Raw genomic sequence first — 21,826 nt, 5'->3', positions numbered from 1 at the left:
TGTTGAACTAAAGAAATCCAACTTCTATATTTTTTAATTAAAAAATATGTTACATACTGATACGTGAATTACGCCACACATTAACGCCTACAGAATAAAACTACACAGACCTTCTGCTCTTAATTTTAAAAAAAACTTCACCGCTTTATTATTCTTCCGTTCAATATAAAATTTAACATTGATAAGGAATCTATGTACCACTGGGCACAGCAAAAACCGATGTGCCACTTCAATCTGGGCAACCTTATGGATGTCCAGTAGCGGCACATCACTAACCGCAAATGTTGAGATTCTGGGGTTCATAGGCAATTCAATAGGTCTAGTCTACTGTGGAAGATGGCTGTTGGAGTTGGTGGGGTTTGTTCCCTTACCTCAGAGGCTCTTGTTAACCTCAACAAGGGTGTGCCACCCCCTGCCTACTTTGACTGGAGAGGCTGGTTCACAGCTGGCCACCCTTCTTCCGGGATGACTTTGAGATGTAGTGCCCTAATTCTTCCTCATGGATCTCGATAGGAGGCGGCCCCTACTCCCTAACCTTACCCATCCTGAATATCCTATCACTCCGGAAGCAGCACAAAGGTCCTTCAGGACTAAGTGCAATTTATAAGCTTCTTGTCCTAAGAGACCAAAAAAAAAAAGAAAAAAAAGGAATCTATGTAACACATATATATATATATATATATATATATATATATATATGAAGATTACCAAGAAACTTCCAAACAATTATTTAATTAACGATAGTGGACCATTTTATGTTCCGCCAGATCGTCTTCACAATTGAATATTTTTCCACACATATCACAATCTATTTCTACTTCTGTCTGCCAGGTACTGTCCTCACTATCCAAGTTGTGCACTTGTTTTCTATGCCTTGTGTATTTATCTTTGCGTTTGAATTCACTTTTGCATATATCACATGTGAAAGGTTTCAAGTCCAAGTGCACTAAATGGTGTGTTTTTAATTTATCACTCCGTTTAAATGTTTTAGAACACATACTACACGAATACACTGGTTTTTTCAAATGCACTAACAAATGGCGTTTATATGTTTCTTTGATTTTAAAAGCCATTCCACATGTTTGGCATTTAAAAGGTTTCCCGTTGGAATGGACTTGCTGGTGCGACAACAAAGTTTCTTGCAGTTTAAAACTTTTGCCACACAACTCACAGATGTATGGCTTGTAATTCACATGTGTTGTCAAATGCCTCTGGAGTTTATCTTTGTCCCTATACTCTTTCTCGCATATTTCGCACTTGTGCAATTTTACCTTAACAACCGGATGAGACATCTGATGGCTTTTCAGTTCCTCCCTATCGGTGAACGACAAGGAACAAACCTTACATGCAAAAGGTTTAGCACCGGGGTGTATTTTCATGTGGCGTAATAATCTATCATTCCTATTGAACGACTTCTCACAGATGTAGCATTCGAAAGGTTTCACGTCAAGGTGGGACATACGGTGACGCGTCGCATGATCTTTACGAGAGAAACGTCGCGGACACAAGTCGCACTGGAACAGTTTGGACTCAGTCTGTGCCGTGTCAGACATCCTTTCCTGTCGAGCAAGGTTGCAAACCTCACATAAGTTTACGACCGATTGCGCATTCTCTCTTACATTCACTGATATAACTCCGTCAATGTCCCCACAAACATCACACATCAGATCCGAACATTTGTCTTTCACGCTAATTTCCCAATGGGACATTTTTATGTGCTCCACTAGTTTGTCATTCCTCTTGAAAGACTTACTGCAATACTTACACTGAAAAGGTCTCATCTCTGAATGTGTTACTTGGTGCCTGTCCAATCTATCTTTCCTCGTGAACATTTTCCCACACTTACCACAAGAGTATCTTCCGTTATTACACTTATCAATACAATCGTCTACAGCCCCGTTGTGGTTCTCTATCTCCATGCTGTGAGGAGTAATGTAATATGAACACGTCTCACATGTAGACAGCTGGGGGTTCTTATTTTTCTCCTGGTTGAGCAGTTCAAACGCTTGGAACAGATTGCCACATACTTCACACATCTTGTCCACCAACACCGACTCATACTCTTGTACAGCATGGAAACCAGCTTCTTGATCAGATTCACTGGACTGTTCATCTACCTGAAAACAACACAGCACAAGGGAGTAATTAGCACAAACATCAATCCATCACCTACATAAGACAAAAATCTCAATGAAACCTTTGACTCTATCAATCCTGATATTCTTTACCAAGTAATTATCCCACATATGATGTTCATATTGATTAATAAGTTGTCACAACTCTGATGACTGTTGGAGTAAAGTACATGGTGTATTCATAAAGTAAGGGTCGGTTGCTTATATTTTAATATTAGTGCTTTGGAACACAGTTTTACTCCTGTAGCGCCATCTACTGATTCATTGCAAAGCTACAGCAGCATTTGTTTTGTTTCAGAAATTGTCTGCTTGTCCGTGCATGCAAACAACAATGTCCACCACAATCGTTGATCCTGTCAGCTGTAAAGTCTGTGATACAATTCTCGTGTGCAAAAGGATTGGGACACAAAGGGTGTTCTTTTGGTAGATTTTGGCATAATCCTCCTTCACGATAACACGTGTCCTGACTTTGCAACTAGCAACTATGCTCTCTTCTTGCACTAGAAATGTTGATTATGTAGAGAAATTAAGTAGGTTTGTAGCTAACTAAACGTGCTAATAAAATGTGTTTTTTTATGAGTTTATTTTTTCCTGAACGAACGGCTCTTACTTTATGAATATGCCTCGTACAATACAATTAATACTATTTAGCTATTAATCTCTATTATTTAACTTTCCGCTCCAAGGTATATGATCACACAGACATTTCAAACTCATCATTTCCACATTGTCTCTCAAAATAAACCAGAACTGATCTACCTGCACCGTGGAATCAGAATAAGTCACAGTTCTTACAGTTCTTTATTATCAGTATTATTTTTACTAGTCTCTCATACAGTTCAAGAACAAGTTGCTGATATAATTTCTAACTAATGCTTTTTTGCCTGATGACAATTATTTAAATCTTTCAAATCAGTAATCAACCTCTTTTAGGCCAACTACTACATTGTTATTTTATTATATTGTATGCATTATTTTGAATGCTGAATATTTGTTAACAAAAAATATGCTTGAAATTCAACAAAGATAGTTTATTCTAAAAATCAGACTCCCTCCACTCTGTAAAACCGATCCAGATAACCTGGTGATCCGGATATACGAGGATAAACAATGGTCTACTGTAAAAAAACATTTAGTAAATTTAACCCTTATATAGTATTAACATCTGAGTATAGTGCAGATGTCTGATTTACTAAAAATTACAGACTAAATGAACTCCTAGCAGCCTATGACATCAAAAGAATTTCTCTTCTACCTAAAACAGTAACTAACCCCTCATAGTGCAACATGTACAGATATGGTCTGTACTAATATGCCAAACGACCCATTTCAAGTAAGGAAAGCAGTAAATCTAGAAGAAAACATCCAGAAAATTTCATTGGAAATATCTCAGGTTGAGGTTGATGAAAAATTAACATCAGAACAGACAAAATTGCAGGATAATTAAACACCATTGTGAATGTGGCATATAAGACTAGCTATAGCTAGCTCAATCGAATCGAAATAAATAACTAGTTACTCCACTAACAACACTTATCATACAAGAAAACTTCACTATTCTCTGGCCAACAAACCCTTTGGAAGTAAGCAAAGAATTTTGATTATGTCTGTTCATCAAAATGTACAAGATTGAATTAACACATTCTTTTGTACTTGTAATAAACTGATAATTTTTTCATAGCATCATCTCTTTCAAAAATAAACATGCCAAAGTTAATCCGAAACATAAACAACAAAAAATGCAAACTATTTATCGATATTACAGCTCTAGACAATTTCTAAGGTGATTATTAAAATGATTGTTCTTTTTTGACTCATCACCACTTGTTTAGACTATATCATGAAACAATGATTAGAAAACCAGAATTACAAGAATAAGAGAAAGAACATCAGAAAGTACATTTTCTTGACTCATGTACTGATCTATATGATTATGTTCATTTGGTTTGGGGTTTCAACCAACAGTTTGCAGTGTTCTTTAAAATAGTGTAGTAGACACTCACTCAATTAATACAGTAGTGGTGCCTCCACAAAAGACTCAATGTGTTATTCAGCTCATAGAAACTGGTTCAGTTGTTAGGGCAGAGGGGATTATTCTTAGCAATTTTGGTGGTGAATTATGATGGTTTACTGTTCGACAATGGCTAAGAGTGTTTAATGAAACTGGTATCCTAGACACAAAATATTATTATAATTGAGTTAGGGATACTGCGATCAAATGTTCACAAGATAGTTCACAAAACGCTTTGTATAAGTTTTAACTCGCACCAAATTAAACCAACAAATAAGAACAAGAGATTATTATTATTATCTTCCAAGGAATCCATATATTACTCCTTATGGAATTTTATTCTGAGGAAATGTAAGGAACATCATATATGCAGAGAAAGTTCTAAACTTAACCATCTCAGGCAACAAATAACCACTTGTGTACCCCAGACATGCTGACCAGGACATAGAAAGGGGTAAAATGTCTTTTGAATGCTTACTGTGCCATTAATAGGTAACACTCACTTGTGTAGCACCTTCACCCCAGACAGGCTGGCCAGCGCATGGAAAGGAGAAGAATATCGTTTGAATGTGTGTTGTGCCATTAACAGGCAACAGAATAGATAACCACTTGTGTACCCCAGACATGCTGGCCAGGACATAGAAAGGGGTAAAATGTCTTTTGAATGTTTACTGTGCCATTAATAGGTAACATTCACTTGTGTAGCACCCTCACCCCAGACAGGCTGGCCAGCGCATGGAAAGGAGAAGAATATCGTTTGAATGTGTGTTGTGCCATTAACAGGCAACAGAATAGATAAGGCTGGCCAGCGCATGGAAAGGGGTAGAATATCATTTGAATGTATGTCGTGCCATTAACAGGCAACAGATAACCACTTGTGTACCCCAGACAGGCTGGCCAGTGCATGGAAAGGGGAAGAATATCGTTGAAATGTATGTCGTACCATTAACAGGCAACAGATACCTGTGTGGCAACCATCACCCCAGACATACTGATCAGGAAATGGAAAGAGGTAGAATATTGTTTGAATGTGTGCCGTGTCATTAATACAGCCCACATTGAAATTTACTAAACCGTAAAAAATCTTGATAGTAATACCTTGTAAGCCATGTATAAGACATTAAAGATTTTAACTTAATCAAAACATTTACCTCAAAACCCCAGAATTCTTCAGGCGCAAACCCTGTATTTATTATCACAAGATCTGCCCAATAGACCCACTAACTAATCAATATTATGGATGTCATACACAAAATACTACCGCCAGTGGTGTAGTGCCGAATTGAGGTGTGCCGGAGCGACCATGGTGTAAGTATAAAGGTGTGCTACCGCGCAGATTCCCCCCGCCCCCCTCGCCTAGGTCGGGCATGTGTCGTCAGCTTGGCGTTCCGACGGCGGCGTTACATTTGCAGACTTCCACTTAAACTAGAGCGATTGTAATAAATTTTATATATCCTGGTTCATTATTAAATATACTTTATAACAGTAGTTATTTCATGGTAAAAACTAATATAAATATATTATACTTACACCATGGGAATGGCGAGTTGCTGGGTATAGCAATAAAAATCTTTTTGATTATTAATAAAGGACATTTTGTTTCGTAGACTAGGCTAACACAATTTGCAATAACAAACAGATAAGCTATGATTTTAGACATACGTTGAAAAATTACTGTGCTGTCGTGCTAGTAGATTATTGTAGCCTGAAAAAGAATACCGTAAAAATGCATTGTAAAAACTATTAAATATTGTAAAAGTAATATTTTTACATACGAGGCACGTCCAGAAAGTAAGTGTACTGGTACTCTCACAGCTGTAGGGAATACTTTTTCGACATGTTGGCAACACTGCCGCGTAGCCTGACTCCTCCCCTTCAAAACGAGACTAATCCGAGGTTAGTGTGTCGAAAACTCTTGGCGCAGTAGCATCTCTCGCGAAAAATGTAGATTGTATCTCCCGCCAAGTGCGAAATTCGCGCCGTCATTCGCTACCTCGCTGTGAAGGGAAAAGCTCCGGTTGAAATTGATAATGAGGTGAAAACTGTTTAGACTGCTTCTTAGTTTTATAGTGTAGTGGGCAACCCAAGTTTCGTCTCCAGTAACCATAGAGTAGAGAAAATCATCGCCTTCGAGTTCGTAGAGTTCCAAAAACTCTTTGAAGCTCTGCACTCAATTCAACTTGTGCTGTTCTGTCAGCTGTTTTGGGACCCACCTCGCGGACAATCTCTGATATCCGAGAGTTTCTGTGATTGTTTCGTATATCAGGGATCTGGAGATTTGCGGAAATATCGCAGAAAGTTCATCTAACGTCAATCTGCGATCGTCACGGATCGCAATCTCGATTTTTTCACTAGTTCGTCTGTCACAATTGAAGGTCTTCCACTCCTCTGATCGTCATGCACGGAAGTACGGCAATTTTTAAACTCGTGATACCACTTGTACACGCTCGTACGATTCATAACTCCATTACCTTAAACAGTTTTCACCTCATTATACATTTCAACCGGAGCTTTTCCCTTTACAGCGAGGTAGCGAATGACGGCACGAATTTCGCACTTGGCGGGAGATACAATCGACATTTTTCACGAGAGATGCTACTGCGCCAAGAGTTTTCAACACACTAACCTCGGATTAGTCTCGTTTTGAAGGGGAGGAGTCAGGCTACGCGGCAGTGTTGCCAACATGTCGAAAAAGTATTCCCTACAGCTGTGAGAGTACCAGTACACTTACTTTCTGGACGTGCCCCGTATATTCAACGGTAACACGAACATGAATATTGTGCGATAACCTCTAAAGTATGTCCCAAAATTCCATCTTTTTCCATTCCCATTTCCTTTCTTTGGAGTTTCTGCTATTCTTGTTTGGGTGTCGGCTGCTGAACGATGTCTTCTTAGCCATGTCAGGCTTCCATCTGCGGAGCGGGGGACCTTGGAGTTTTAAAAACAGTAGGGCTGAGACATGACTTACTGTCAATGAGTTCCTTAATGGTGTGAGTATGTTATTCATACTGCTGAACCCTCTTCCACAGTCAGCGGAACTACAGGGTATTATTTTAGTGCAGTTTATAAGCTATTGCAGTCCATCAGGTACCAGTCACAGCTCTGTTGGTGTTCAACTTGAAGCGTTTGCATAGCTGCTCCACTTGAGTTTGGCCAAACCCAGGTTGAATATCAGTAGGCCAGTATTCGGGTTCCAAAACATTTAGTTACAAACTCCTCATTCTTGACAATTTCTTCGCCTTAGCTAGTGGTAAACATTCTCTTCTTTAAGTTGCTGATTACACTAGAAATCAACTGCTCACCATTAAATGATACTAAATGATACTGAGGGTTTTCATTTAACTTTACAGAAGCAAAACAGCCTTCCCTCATGGCGACTTGTGCCTCCAGAACTCTTGTCCCAGGTTTTTCTTTCAAAGATTACAGATATCTCATTGATCTATGAATCAGTTTGTCTGCAAATACAAGGGACGTGCTTCTGTTTTCCAGACTTTCTGACAGCAAACCCAATCAGCAAGAATGTCATACATAAATGCTAAGTTTAACAAAAACTTATGGGAAGTCAGCTTCTTTAATAAACCATTATATTTGCATCTATCAGTGGATGTTCTCTCAGGATCATCCATTGCTTTAGAGAAGTGGCTGGCTAAGGCTTGATAACCAAAGCACACGGCTGAAACAGTACAAAAACTGCTTGCTACCCACCTCGTGCTTAAAATTCTACTGATTTTATTCATTTGAATATCGAGCTCCTGTGCACATTCTTTTAACTCACGCTTATTCTTTGGAGATGTGCTGTACAATTAATAAAGTTTATCCACGAATGACTGGAAATGGTTAACCCCGGCTACTTCACTTATGGTATCCCCAATAGCCAGTTACAGTCTGTGATTCATACGGTGCCATATGATAATATTAGGATAAACAGATAAAAATCTCCTTGCTACACCTGAGTGCTTTCCCAACTTGGCGTTCGCCCCGTCACTTGTAAAGGAAACCAAGTTTTGTTTTAAGTACTCGCCATTAAAATCATATCCTTCAAGGCACTGGTGAACACTGTTAAAAACTTTCTCAGTTTTTTTATCAGAAAGCTCGACTAAGTCCAAAAATAAAGTACTTGGTGGTTTATCCTTGCTAGATTCACATTTTAAATATACAATGAGGACGGATTTATAACTAATGCTTGTGGATTCATCAATGATTATTGACAGTTTTCCCGAAATTTCCTTTACTTGATTCAAAATGTGCATTTTCATTTCCTTTGAAATATTATGTATTATTTCGACCGCGCTATACCTTGAATGAAGGCCTACGCCGATATCTACCCCATTTAGTTTTGTAGCTAAAGCAATCCGAAATGGTCGCTGTACGGACGGTCGTTTTGAGCAATAAAATATGCCGATCTAAACACAGCCTTAGTTGAATCGAGCTGAGCTTGATTCATTCGATCAATTACTTGTGGCATCGAATGTTTGTTTGATTTGTCAATAATTGTTTGAGCGATTTGGTGAGCTTTCGACTGTTTATGTTCAATAATCTTTTTCCTCAAAGATTTGAGTTGATTTTTTTTATTTGAGCCATAAAAAAAAACTTTGTACGAACGCCACTCATAAGAAAGCGAAACATGTTCTTTTTTGTAGGCTCCCAAATTACCGACTTCAAAACAAATTTTACAGCCTAATTTACCTTCCTTTGAGTCTATCCAAGGAAAAGCCGCCTTCTTCCTTTCCCACATATCTACTGTCCAAATTTCAGGCCACTGTGTTCTGTGGGGGGGGGGGGGGGTCATTTGCTCGAACTTCCTTTTCATTAGACTCAGGCTCAGCGAGGTTACTTATTTTAATTTTAGCTTTTTGGATTTGATGTTCCAGGAACTGGATTTGAGTCAGTCATATTAGGGGCACTAAAAATTACGTTATATATTTTTGTTTAGGTTTAGGTTCCATCACTTCACAAAATTCACAAACTAATAATTAAAAAATTAGTAATAGGCTTTCACAAATGTACTATAGAGGACTCAACTCAAACAAAACTAACAGTATATACGGTACGCTGTTTGAACTCAACCACTACGACTAAGACTTTCGACGATAACAACTTAATACAAGCACTCACAACAACATAGAGACCGGGAACTCGAATAACAAGTCTCTACCTGTCTGTGTAAGTATACACTTCCTGCAGTTAGTAGGAGATGGACGGGCGGGGTGGTGTGGCACTCCTATCATGGGAGGGGGAGAGGGAGAGTGCTAGAGAGCACCCTGATTTTTATGAAGACGCTAGTTGCGAGTTACAAGAGTTGTCTATTGCATAGCGCCTACAAATACCTTGATACGACTCAACGGACATATAAGTGATGCGCCTTTTTATTATCCAGCGACTCGTCACCCGCCTAACAAATTTCACAGGTGGGTGGCGCTCAAGTTCACAGCTTCGGCTCTAGATGCTATGCCGGAGCGACGCTCCGCTTCTTAAAGCTGTGCCGGAGCGCCGCTCCGGACCGCTCCGGCCCCACTACACCACTGACTACCGCTCACAATCATGTGTAATTTCATCAATTTTCACGACCAAGACCATAAAAACAAGCTGAATGGAAACAACCAATGAGCAATGCTAACAGTCAATTGAAAACTAACAGATTAACTGCTATCAAATTACACGAACTGAAGATGTATGACTATGAATCATGCAATAGCAACTAATACGATTTAGTTTACATATTTTATTGGACAGAAAGGCCTTTACAATAACAATTACTTACTATTACAGCTTGTTCGGAGAGAACTGATGGACCCGACTCTTGTATCTCAACTTCTGGCTCAACACTTACAGTCCAGGAGGCATTGGTTTCATTCTCGTCCTGTGAAAAACAAAAATCGCTTGTTGGTAGGACCAAAATAAAAACTTGTGTTTTTTAAAAGGTTGGGCCTAAATCGGTCTGAAATTAGGTGTTCTAAAGAATTAAATCTACTTTACTATGAGTTTTTGTTTTATAAGTTTATAAGAATTCAATCAAAAGTTGGAGAGTTTTAAAGATTGTTACTGGAATGAGCAATGTTGGTAGGAACCACACTTGATAAAAATATTATGTTTAACTACTTGTACATGATAGAACTTAATCAGATTAGAAGAGAGCTGGGTTGATTAGCATTCTGGGGGAGAAGGGAGAGAGAGAAAGAAGAAAAATTAAATGAAGGGTAATGCTTCAATACAAAATATTTTTTATTCCAAACTGGTTTTGATTTTGAAAGTTCGGACAGCATCTGCTCTTATAGACCATCAAGTTAGTAATACCATTGATACAGGTTTTTCAGAATCAGAATCTCTTTATTAACATGAACATTGAGAACAGTTATGCGTCAGAATATACGGTAATAATACATGGCACTACCATTGGCATATGGTTTTTTGCCAAGCATGTTGAAATAGAAAAAATACAATTACTGGACGAAGCCAAAGAAAACTACTATAAAAGTGCAGCATTCATCAGCAGCTAAACCGAGAAGATTTAGTGAATGTGTTGCATATGGTACATATTCCGCAAGGGGACTCTGTTGCTTGATTCAGGCCTGAAGACCTGATTAAAGACCTGACATGTTAGAAACATAGTCAATTAACTTTGGTTCCAGCAATTCCTAATATCGATTCTCAGAACTCTCAAGACAGCCAACTACAATTTTTTCCAGTCCAACAGATGTAAGCAAATAATTATATCAAGGAAATTGCTGTAAGAATGGACAATTTGCACATCATTGACTTGGACGAACTTGGAAGAGATCATTTCACTCGACATGGCCTACACCTAAATTATCGAGGAAAAAAGAAACTATCTTATATGATAATTGATTCCCTGGAAAAAAACCTTCAAATATCACAAAGGAAAAAAACACCTAAACATTGAAATAGAACTTCCTTCTTAATCTTCAACCATAAAACCCTACTCTATCAACATAATTGAGGCAGGCATGAAAAAAATAATAAGACAACACCAAAACGATCCTACAATAGCCTTTGCGCACGCTATCTCTAACGATTTAGACCATGAAAGAAACATGAGTGCTGGGGTTGCTGTAGTTTTTCGAGAAAGTTTCGGAAGACCTCAAACCTCTGACTTTGTGGATACAAAATTAACATGTCAGACACTTAAGAGCGGAGCAACAGTTTACAGTTTGGTCACTAAAGAAAATTACAATGGTAAACCGACCCAACAAAGTTATAATGAGGCTTTTGAACAATTGATCAAGGACTTCAAGAATAAGCAGCTAAAAACCCTCTATTGTTCGCCTATGGGATGTGTGCGTGACCTGATAAGACTGGAAAATTTATGTGAAAACATAACCCGCCTTCAGCAAACCACAGGTGCTACAGTCTGTGTAACATCCTATGACCAACCATCTGCGAGAAGGAAGCTGTGGCATGGTCTCACTCATACCGAGTTTTTGGAGAAACTGCGACAAGTAATGAATGACTCGAGAAGTAAAGCAGCAGCCCAAACAACTACTACAGTGAACTCGCCCTCTGTCAGCCCGATCAGACTTAGACCCACTCAACTTGGAGACAACGCAGACACCACACAGAGTCCAGTGAGCCCGAGGGTGGTGCCAGGCTCTCAAGAGTACAGCCAAGTAGTGAGGTCTACGCTAGTGAGTGATGTACAAAAGCAGAGTAATGTGTCTGGTGTTGAGTCTGACCAAGTTCCACAAAAATGTACCATAAACAAGAGTAATATAAATAGTAGTATAACTGATAGTACAGGACTAGTGGAAAATGTTAATTTAAACTGACTTTAGGTGACAAAGATAATGTATCTGCAAACTGTAATTCTTTAAATAACCCAAAACTAGCTTCTTTCAATATTCAACTCCAGTTTGATAATGCACTATAACATTCAAGGTTTTAACCCCATAAGATTTCTGAATTATGTTTATTTTTATCTCAGCTAAATTCAAAAATTAAAGTAATATCTATAAACGAGCACTGGCTTAACAATTATTCCATTGTGTTATTAGAGAACATAAATAATTTTAGAATAGCTGATTTTTATGTTAGGAAAAATTCATTGAGAGGAGGTTCATGTTTATTGGTAGAAGCTGGTTGTAAATATAAAGTTTTGAATAATATCTCCTTAGGTTTGAATCAGGATTTAATATTTGAGTGTTCTGCTGTGGAACTCATTGATTTAAACTCTATTGTCATATCTGTATATACAATTCCTAATTATGAGGTAAAGAAATTGTTTTTTGCAAAGTTTGAAAAGCTTCTCTTCTTTTTGCAACAGCAAATGAGTAATAAATCAATTTTTGTCACAGGCGATTTTAATGTAAATATTTTAGAAAATAGTATATTTTCAAGCAAGTTTAGAGAATTAATAGAGTGTTACGGGTTTTCTCTACAATTTGAGGAACCAACTAGAATAACCCAGTCTTCATCATCCTGCTTGGACAACATTATAACAAATAAAAAATACAATGCAAAGATTAAAATCAATATGGATTTAGGGTTGTCTGACCATAATGCTATCTTTTTAAATATACCTGGTCAAAAAAAATTCAAAATCCGAACAAAAATAATGTTGTGATCAAAAAGAGAATATATTCAGATATTAATGTTAATAGTTTTGTTCACTGCTTGGAAAGAAGTGGTATCTCAAATTTTGACCCAGCTCTTGATGTTAATAAAAATTACAACAATTTTTTAAGTAACTTCATAATGACATTGAATAATATCTTCCCTCATAAAACTTTTAAGAGGACCACCAAAACTAAACCGGTAGTCTTGAATTGGGTTACTCTGGGTATTGAAATATCTAGTAAGAAGAAAAGGGAACTTCATTGGGAAGCAAAAATAAACAGAAATCCAGAGTTTTTAAATTATGTCAAGTCTTACAAAAAAACATTCAAAAAAGTAGTAAAGGCAGCAAAAATAATGGCAAATAGCGCCTACGTAGTTCAATCTGAAAATAAATCAAAAGCTGCCTGGCAAATTGTAAATACAGAACTTGGCCACAATGGTATAAAAACTAAAACTGGTATTGTATTGAATGGGTCCAAGGATGGAGAAGACATTTCTAGTCCTCAAGTTATGGCTGAGAGTTTTAATGATTATTTTTCAAATATGGTTTTAAGTGCCAATGTAAAGAGAGCCACCGTTAATGGAGTTCATATGTCAATGAAGCTCACTTGTTGTGAGGCTGGGGTTTCATTGTCTAGCTTCAACCCTTGCAATATTGGTGAAATTACTAAAATAATCTTATCAATGAAAAATAAAACCTCATTAGGATGGGATGAAATACCTATCAAGTTGATAAAAGCCACTGTTCATATAATATCAAGGCCCCTCACATTAATTATCAACCAATGTCTGAGAGAAGGAGTTTTCCCAGAAAAATTGAAATATTCACAAATATCACCAGTTTTTAAGAAAGGCTCAAAAAAGGATTTAAGCAATTATCGCCCCATATCAGTTTTAAGTAATCTGTCAAAAATATTTGAAAAAGTAATTAACTTAAGAATTGTAAATTATTTTGAAAATAATCACTTACTTTACAGTAAATAGTTTGGTTTTCGCAAAAATGTTGGGACAAGGTCAGCTCTCACAGAATTTACAAATGAGGTGATGGTGGCACTTGACAGGTCGCAGGCTACAGCGGGTGTTTTCTGTGACCTGTCTAAGGCCTTTGACTGTGTGGACCATGGAGTATTGTTACTCAAATTAAACGATTACGGTATAAAAGAAAATTGCTTTAGTCTGTTGAAATCCTATCTCACAAATCGAAAACAAAGAACTGTTATATTGGATAACAATTCAAAATTTTTTTTCTAATTGGAAGGATATATCTACAGGTGTCCCTCAAGGTTCTATTTTGGGTCCCCTTTTATTTTTAATTTATGTTAATGACCTACCAAAAGCCATAGATAGAGACTTAATCTTGTTTGCCGACGATAAAACAGCATTAGTTAAAAACAGATTAAATACTGAGCTCCCTGATTCAATTTCAGATGTATCTAATGCTATGGATTCTTGGTTTAGTGCTAATGGTTTAAAACTAAACATTGATAAAACCCAAATTATAAAATTCTCATTAAGGAAAACCGCTGAAACTTTAAATGTTCCAAATTTAGTACCTTCTCATAAATTTCTGGGAGTATTTTTTGACGAAAACCTTAGTTGGAAAGTACATTTAGAAAATGTTGTAAAAAAGATTAGGTCAATATCTTTTGTATTTTTGCATATGAGAGACTGTGTCCCCCTTGATACCATAAAAATTATTTATCATGCATACGTAGAGTCATACCTGAGATACGGTATAGTTCTGTGGGACCAATCCTCAAATATCAAGTATGTTTTAAATATCCAAAAAAGAATAATTCGCATAGTTACAAACTCCAACCCACGTAGTTCATGTAGAACTCATTTTGTGAATTTAAAAATTTTAACAGTAATAGGATTGTACATCCATGAAATTTTAACTTATATTCACTTTGAAAAAAATGCTTTGCCAGACCATCTCAGGTTTCAGCATAATTATAATACAAGAAATGGCCTCGTTTTAAGATATCCATCCCATCGCTTAGCTCTTTTTCAAAAAAGTCCTATATATGCGGGGTTGAAGCTGTACAATGGTTTACCTGCGGCATATAAGGAAATGAACCAAAAAGAGTTCAAAGAAAAATTGAAAAATGAACTATTGAACACAGCATTTTATTCATTACAAGAATATTTTGAAAGTGATTTGTATCTTGGTTTTTAGGATAAGTATTTTATTTTCTCTGTAATTGTAAATTGATACTAATTGACCTTATTAATTTTTTATAAGGTTTGACGATGCACCTGTTTTCTATGTGTATGTACATATTGTAAACGTCTTGTGCAAATAGAGTAAGTCTATGTCTATGTCTATGTCTAAGTGATATTCCAGGCAGAAGTTTAATGTGAGTCGTTCTATAGGCTTTGCCTCTGTTTGTATAATAAAACAATAGCCATCTGGTCAGTATGAGAAAAATCAATGTTAATCAACTATGAGAGAGTAGTACCTAGCTTCTTCTACTTCATTAAGTACATTTGTAAGTACAAAGTTCTCCATAACTTCAATAAATTCATTACATATATGAGATATGAAGGGTGCCCTTGACCTTTATTGCCATATTTCTCAATGTATTGAGCAAGGAAAGTGTCATATTCACTAATTAACTCGAGGCATCAACATACAAACCATTTGACGTTGATCCAAAATTCTCATTGTCTCCTTGGAAACAAATCCCTAACTGCTAAAAATCGCACAACAGAAACTACCCTTGAGAGTTTAATTCGCCAATTGTTCGCCTCATCTTCATATTGTGTAAACATTATTTTATCAACCTTCATTAATTGTTTTTGTCTAGTGATGTACATATTTATCAATCATCTGCTATCAATTATCATAAGAATATTATGCCTATGATAAATGTTCACGATGTTTTAGTAGTTTATAGCTGTGAGTCATTAAAGCCAGAAGAAAAATATGTTTCTGCATTATTTTGTTAAAATGAACATCAAGGAATACAAAATCCTTACCTAATGTGCCGATTGCCACTTGCCATCCCTCAAAAACAGCCTCTCTGGGCAAATACCCAGTTCACCTGTTTGTAAATCAGGCCCTTGTTTTCTAGCACATTAGTAAATCCACTTGTTCTTTACCTCACCTCCACTAATCTAATTAATTGTTACATTAGATTATTTTAATATGAATTTTTAAATAACTACCATACGAAGTTTGTTTCAATAAATAACCTTTAAAAACATGCGTTAAACTATTATCAACGGGCTTTCCACCAATGTTTTGTCACTTATCACAGCAGGTGAACCAACTTACAGATCATGCATGCACAAAGAGTTAACCATAGATAGTTCGGCAGTGGCATCAAACAAACAAAAATGCTTCCTCTTCAGACATGCATTGTACATTATTGGAGAAAACCCACATAATTCCATAATGTATTATAACACAATTCCATTTTAATGATATTAGCCTTGTAAATTCTACTAAAACAAAAAGAATGTAGCCTAAAGAATATCCTTAAATAGCAACCAAAACAAAAGTAATTCTCACCTCTTCCATCTTTTCTTCAATATTAACTATTTGACAAATTCCAATTCGGTCAAAGGCTAACAAGCACCATGTTTATCTGAAACAAATCATAATCACTGTTGTCAATAATATCAACAAATAACCATTTGTACACTTATATTTTTTAAATTTAGTTCAACTGATATGCACAGTGTAATAAAAATATCCATCAATAGCTAACTGTTTTCGACCCAACTACCTCAAGGTGTTTGTAGTATTCAAACATTTTTTCTCTTTATTAATTAACTGGCTTACTTTTGTCATTGTATTTCAATAGTATGTATATCCCTACAGATGATATGATAAAAAAAAACAGTGGTACAGAAATCTAATTTAATAATCACTAATACGGCCTGTTGGCAATAAGAAACATGATGGAGTGGATTTAACAAGTATTTCTTCAGTCACTCTTCACTCACTATGTAGGGCGCATCTGACCCACACACTAAATCCCTGGTCAAATTCTTTTGTTCCAAAAATGCATCCCTTCTTCAGAACTACGGTCTGCTTAAATTCAAACACATAAATATTTTTTTCAATAACAGCTGCTCAATCTATAATAAATTGACAAGATTTTTTAAAATGAAAAAACATGTGAGGTACTTTTTCTAAAATAGATAAGTTTACAGCGTTAGTCTCTTTCATGTATTATATAATTTGGCTGCACCATAAGACAAGAATTAAACATGAAAGGAATTTTTCTCTTACAATTTTTCTATAAATATAATACAAGGGTGTATCATATACGTGGGACTGATTAAAAAAAATTACATTATTTGACTAAACATACAAATATGCATTACTTTTTTACATACTATTCCACCCTTAAAATACATTTTTACTAACAGATTGCAAGCTTTTTTATTCCATCATCGTAAAAACTCCTTGTATGTTCTCTTAGTCATTGGAGTACAAACACATCCACCACTTCCTGACACCATTTCAATACTTAATGTTTTTGGAAATAAAGTGAATCTGTATATTGCACTGCATTGTCCTTGAAATGCTGGCCTCTATGTGCTTGTTTAGGGGTTTCAAAAAAATTAAAGTCACAAGGTGACAAGTCTGGGCTATAGGGTAGATTTTCCAGTGTTTGCCATCTAATGCAACACATCCAATTTTTCCATATGGTGTTAGCAGTATGTGGCTTCATATTGTTTTGTAGAAGAATGTAACTTCTGGCCAATGCTCCTCCTTTGGATTTTTTTTTTTAGATAACCAGTCCTGTTTATATTAGTAAACCCTTATGTGTACTACATTCCAGATTGATTTGAATTACTTGATTACTTCCATGAGTACTATTCCTGGTATCCATAGTATTACAAACCCTACAGAAGCTATTTGATCAAATAGTAAAACTACTGTGAACAATATACATTAATTTTCTTTTGAGAATACTAACTCTAAAAAGGTACATTACAAAAAATACTTTACAGAATAAGGCATATTATTTCTGACCTCTTTCTAAATATATTGAACAGGTTATATGCCTTTATAATCTTAGAAATTTGTCTGTGTTTTCTGGTACGGTATACAATATACAACTTTTTTATATTGCCAGCAATGAAAAGGAATAAGGATAAAAACACAGAAGGGCTGCAATATAAAAAGCGGCCACCAACATGATTGTATTATTGACCAAAATCCACTGTATTATTCACAAGGAAGCTTTATGTTCAAAATTCATCAAGCAGGATCAAGTTTTTAAAATTATAATTAAAATTAGAAATCTGATCTGAGGTGGACTCTTTGTACTTTTACTCGAACAACTTAAGCAGTTTTTACAAGAAACAGAAGCGAGTATTTAGTCTTGCTGTTATATAACCATGTAAGGTGGTTGAGTGCAGGAAAGTGTAAGGAACGATACTTTGCTTTAAGCATAGACATTCCGGTATTCCTGAATAAATATGTGCCATCTGAAACACAGAACTTAAAAAGAAGTTTAAAGCTCCAGAATGGTTTTGTTCAATTAGCTTTTCCAACAGACTTGACCAATCATCTTGACATTTTTAACTCAAGTTAAAAATCAAACAATATCAGATTTGCTAAGCATCATCAATGGGTTTCGCGGTATTCTGTGTTCAAACAAACATTAGAATTTGATATTTTACTGAGGTACTATCTCGAGGGATGGTTCTCTTTCATTGACACTGCCGCAGCCCGCACTGATGGCCAGAGCCACTCGTCTCAACCCAATAACAACTAATTTATTTGAAGCTCGAAATTAAGAAAAAAATTGTTCATTCGGGTCAAATTCTGCTCATTTCAGTATTATTTTTCATTTACGTTTCCAAAGATGGCACCGCATCCGATGACGTCATCACAATGTTAAATCACGGTCACAAAAAGTCACATGACGCCCGACGCGGATTGTATAACTTCGAAATATTGTCCCGCGCGCGCGTGAACAGTTGTTCCACTTTTTATGTTCTACAATTTCGTTATTTCTTATTTCCACCCCGTAAAACCTTAATTCTTTTGGGTAGCTATAAGATAAAAGGCCGGAGCGGCAAATCACGAATTTGACGTTATCAACGTATTCTACTCACCCTCCTGAACAAAAAATATATAGTACTAGGGGGTGCAAATGACAAATAACATGATTTTAGGGGGTATATTCATAAGTGGTTAAGTTTCTAACATGTTTTAATGTTCAGTTTGTGTGCTGTGTCTGGATAATCTGTTTACCTGAATATTATCTGCGGCCGGGACTGATAGCAGCCTGATAACGTATCTGTTATCTGAGTTCTCCGGGGCAGAGTCAGTGCTTCACAAGATATCGTGTTCAGTAGATTGGATTGAGTGAGTGCGTTGCAATCATGAATCATCCATCCACTAGTTCGACCAACCCTAGTGAATTGTGTGTGTCGGAGTGTTTAGTAGGGCACGTAAAGAGTTTACGTTTTAACCGAAACGAAATTATTTCCTTTTTAATTGAACATGGAATTTTTAATAATGAGTGTATTTGTTCGTCGTGCGGTCGCGTGTTGTTTTTAAACCGGGAGACTTTGTTGTTTCGTTGCGATAGGAAAATTAGAAAAATTAGTAAGAAAAGAAGTTTTAAATGTTGCAATTTTTTAAAATCCACTTTTTTTTCCTGCTGCTCAGCTATATCCGCCAACACACTAATGGTAAGTGTTCTCTGTTAATATCCATCTATATATTTATATTTGAGCTTTTCATGATTTATTAAGTGGTAATTATCATATTAACGGCCGGGGCGGAAAAATACGAGTTTTGCGTTATAAACTTATTGGAATCGTCATATAGAAAAAAAGTATAAGGTTTGATGGGGTGGAAATGAGAAATAACGAAGTTCTAGAAAATGAAAAATTAAATAACTTTTCAGTAATATCTCCATGTTCTACATCCACGTCTAGCGTCACGTGACCTTTTGTGGCGAATGATTGAACCTCGTGATGACATCATCGGTTGCGCCGCCATCTTTGCAAACGTAAATGAAAAATAATACAGAAATGAGCAGAATTTTGATCAAAATTAATAATGTTTTTCTTAGTTTCGAAAAAAAAATTAATTACAAGTGCCTCCGGCCAATAAAAGATAAACATCCCTCGAGATAGTACCTATCAGTAAAATATAAAATTCTAGAGGGGCTGATCAAAAATATAAATTGAAATGTAATGCAAAGGCAATTATGTAAAGTTAAAAAACTAAATAAATCATGAAAAACTCAAATATATAGATGGATATTAACAGAGAACACTTACCATTAGTGTGTTGGCGGATATAGCTAAACAGCAGCAACAAAAAAGTGGTCTATCACAACGAAACGACAAAGTCTCCCGGTTTAAAAACACCACTCGACCGCACGACGAACACATACACTCATTTTTAAAAATTCCATGTTCAATTAAAAAAGAGATAATTTCGTTTCGGTTAAAACGTAAACTCTTTACGTGCCCTACGAAACACTCCGACACACACAATTCACTAGGGTTGGTTGAACTAGTGGATGGTTGATTCATCATTGTAAACGCGCTCACTCAATCTGACCTACTGAACACGATATCTTGTGTAGAACTGACCCATGCCCCAGAGAACTCAGATAACAGGTACGTTATCAGGCTGCTATCAGTCCCGGCCGCAGATAATATTCAAGTAAACAGATTATCCAGACACAGCACACAAACTGAACATTAAAACATTAGGAACTTAACCACTTATCAATATACCCCCTAAAATCATGTTATTTGTCATTTGCACCCCCTAGTAGTATATATATTTTTTGTTCAGGAGGGTGAGCAGAATACGTTGGTAACGTCAAATCCGTGATTTGCCGCCCCGGCGTTTAATCTTACTGGTACGTATTAAGTTTTTTAACTTTACATAATTGCCTTTGCATTACATTTCAATTTATATTTCTGATCAGCCCCTCTAGAATTTTATATTTTACTGATAGGTACTATCTCGAGGGATGTTTTTCTTTAACTGACATCAGCGCGGGCTTCGGCAGCACCTTTGGCCGGAGGCACTCGTCTCATTTCGATAACAAGTAATTAATTTGTTGCTCGAAATTAAGAAAAACATTGTTCATTTTGATCAAAATTCTGATCATTTCAATATTATTTTTCATTTACGTTTGCAAAGATGGCGACCCATCCGATGACGTCATCACAAGGTTGAATCATGGTCACAAAAGGTCACGTGACGCTCAATGTTGATGTACAACATGGAAATATTACTCCGCGCGTGAACAGTTGTTCCATTTTTTATGTTCTAGAACTTCGTTATTTCTCATTTCCACCCCATCAAACCTTATATTTTTTTTGTTTTATAGGACGATTCCAATAAGTTAATAACACAAAACTCGTATTTTGCCGCTCCGGCCGTTTATATGATAATTACCTTCTTTTGTTCTATAGGACGATTCCAATAAGTTAATAACGCGAAACTCGTATTTTGCCGTTCCAGCCTTTAATATGATAAATACCATTTATTTTAGGATTGTATACCTTTTAATCATTAGAGGCCAAGCAAAACCTGATACTGGCAATTTTACACATGCTTCACAACATCCAGTACCCAACATTGGTACTAAAAAGTTTTAACTGTAATATAAACTGGTGATTAACCTGTTATGAAAAGCTCTATTGAAAGAAAACTATCAATAAATATATTTAACGTTTATAACCTAAAATAGAGTTTATGGTTACCCCTACCTTTAAATCTCTGTATGGTCCCTAAGGGTAAAATAACATTGGTTGAACAATTTATTTTTGTTGGCTTCCTAAATAGCTCGTAAATATAACAAAACAGATATAGAAAATAAACTAGCAATAGCCACTTCAAACAAGGATATTGCAAATAACACTATCTTTGTCTTGTTTGATAAACAGTTGAGTGATGATGAGATTGGGGTGACATACAGGACGAATATTATGACAATTTATTGACAACGCCACTTACTTAGCAGGCGACACTCGACAGCCAGCCCATGCGCCCAGCCTTAGCTATATTTTTCGTCAACATACATTTTTTTTCTTCTAGTTCAGCTTCTTAGAGCAGGCTTCGTATAACATGCAGCCTCATTGTTCAATATTCTATAAAATTTTC

General features: G+C 36.2%; 1 protein-coding gene across 2 annotated transcripts; it reads right to left on the bottom strand.

Annotated features, from left to right (window-relative positions):
- Nucleotides 1-669: 669 nt before the first annotated feature.
- LOC124365853 (zinc finger protein OZF-like) lies at nucleotides 670-21,726 on the bottom strand. Of its 2 annotated transcripts, none has more exons than XM_046821922.1 (4): nucleotides 21,680-21,726; nucleotides 16,235-16,310; nucleotides 9,908-10,006; nucleotides 670-2,117 (listed from the first exon to the last, which is right to left on the bottom strand). In XM_046821922.1, the coding sequence occupies exons 2-4, from the start codon at nucleotides 16,241-16,243 to the stop codon at nucleotides 735-737; spliced, it is 1,491 nt and encodes a 496-aa protein (XP_046677878.1). In that variant the 5' UTR covers nucleotides 16,244-16,310; nucleotides 21,680-21,726; the 3' UTR covers nucleotides 670-734. The 2 variants fall into 2 exon arrangements, with proteins under 2 accessions (XP_046677878.1, XP_046677876.1); XM_046821920.1 differs by having other exon boundaries at nucleotides 21,433-21,706.
- Between the last annotated feature and the right edge of the window lie 100 nt (nucleotides 21,727-21,826).

The sequence above is a fragment of the Homalodisca vitripennis genome, chromosome 7 (assembly GCF_021130785.1).
Source record: "Homalodisca vitripennis isolate AUS2020 chromosome 7, UT_GWSS_2.1, whole genome shotgun sequence".
NCBI lineage: Eukaryota > Metazoa > Arthropoda > Insecta > Hemiptera > Cicadellidae > Homalodisca > Homalodisca vitripennis.
This window is presented reverse-complemented; position numbering and strand designations above follow the sequence as displayed.

What these genes read in the sequence shown, in the direction of transcription:
- LOC124365853 (XM_046821922.1), bottom strand. An exon ending in TCTCCGAACAAGCTGTAATA is followed by an intron (nt 2,118 to 9,907) that starts GTAAGTAATTGT and finishes TGTTGTTTTCAG; the next exon opens with GTAGATGAACAGTCCAGTGA.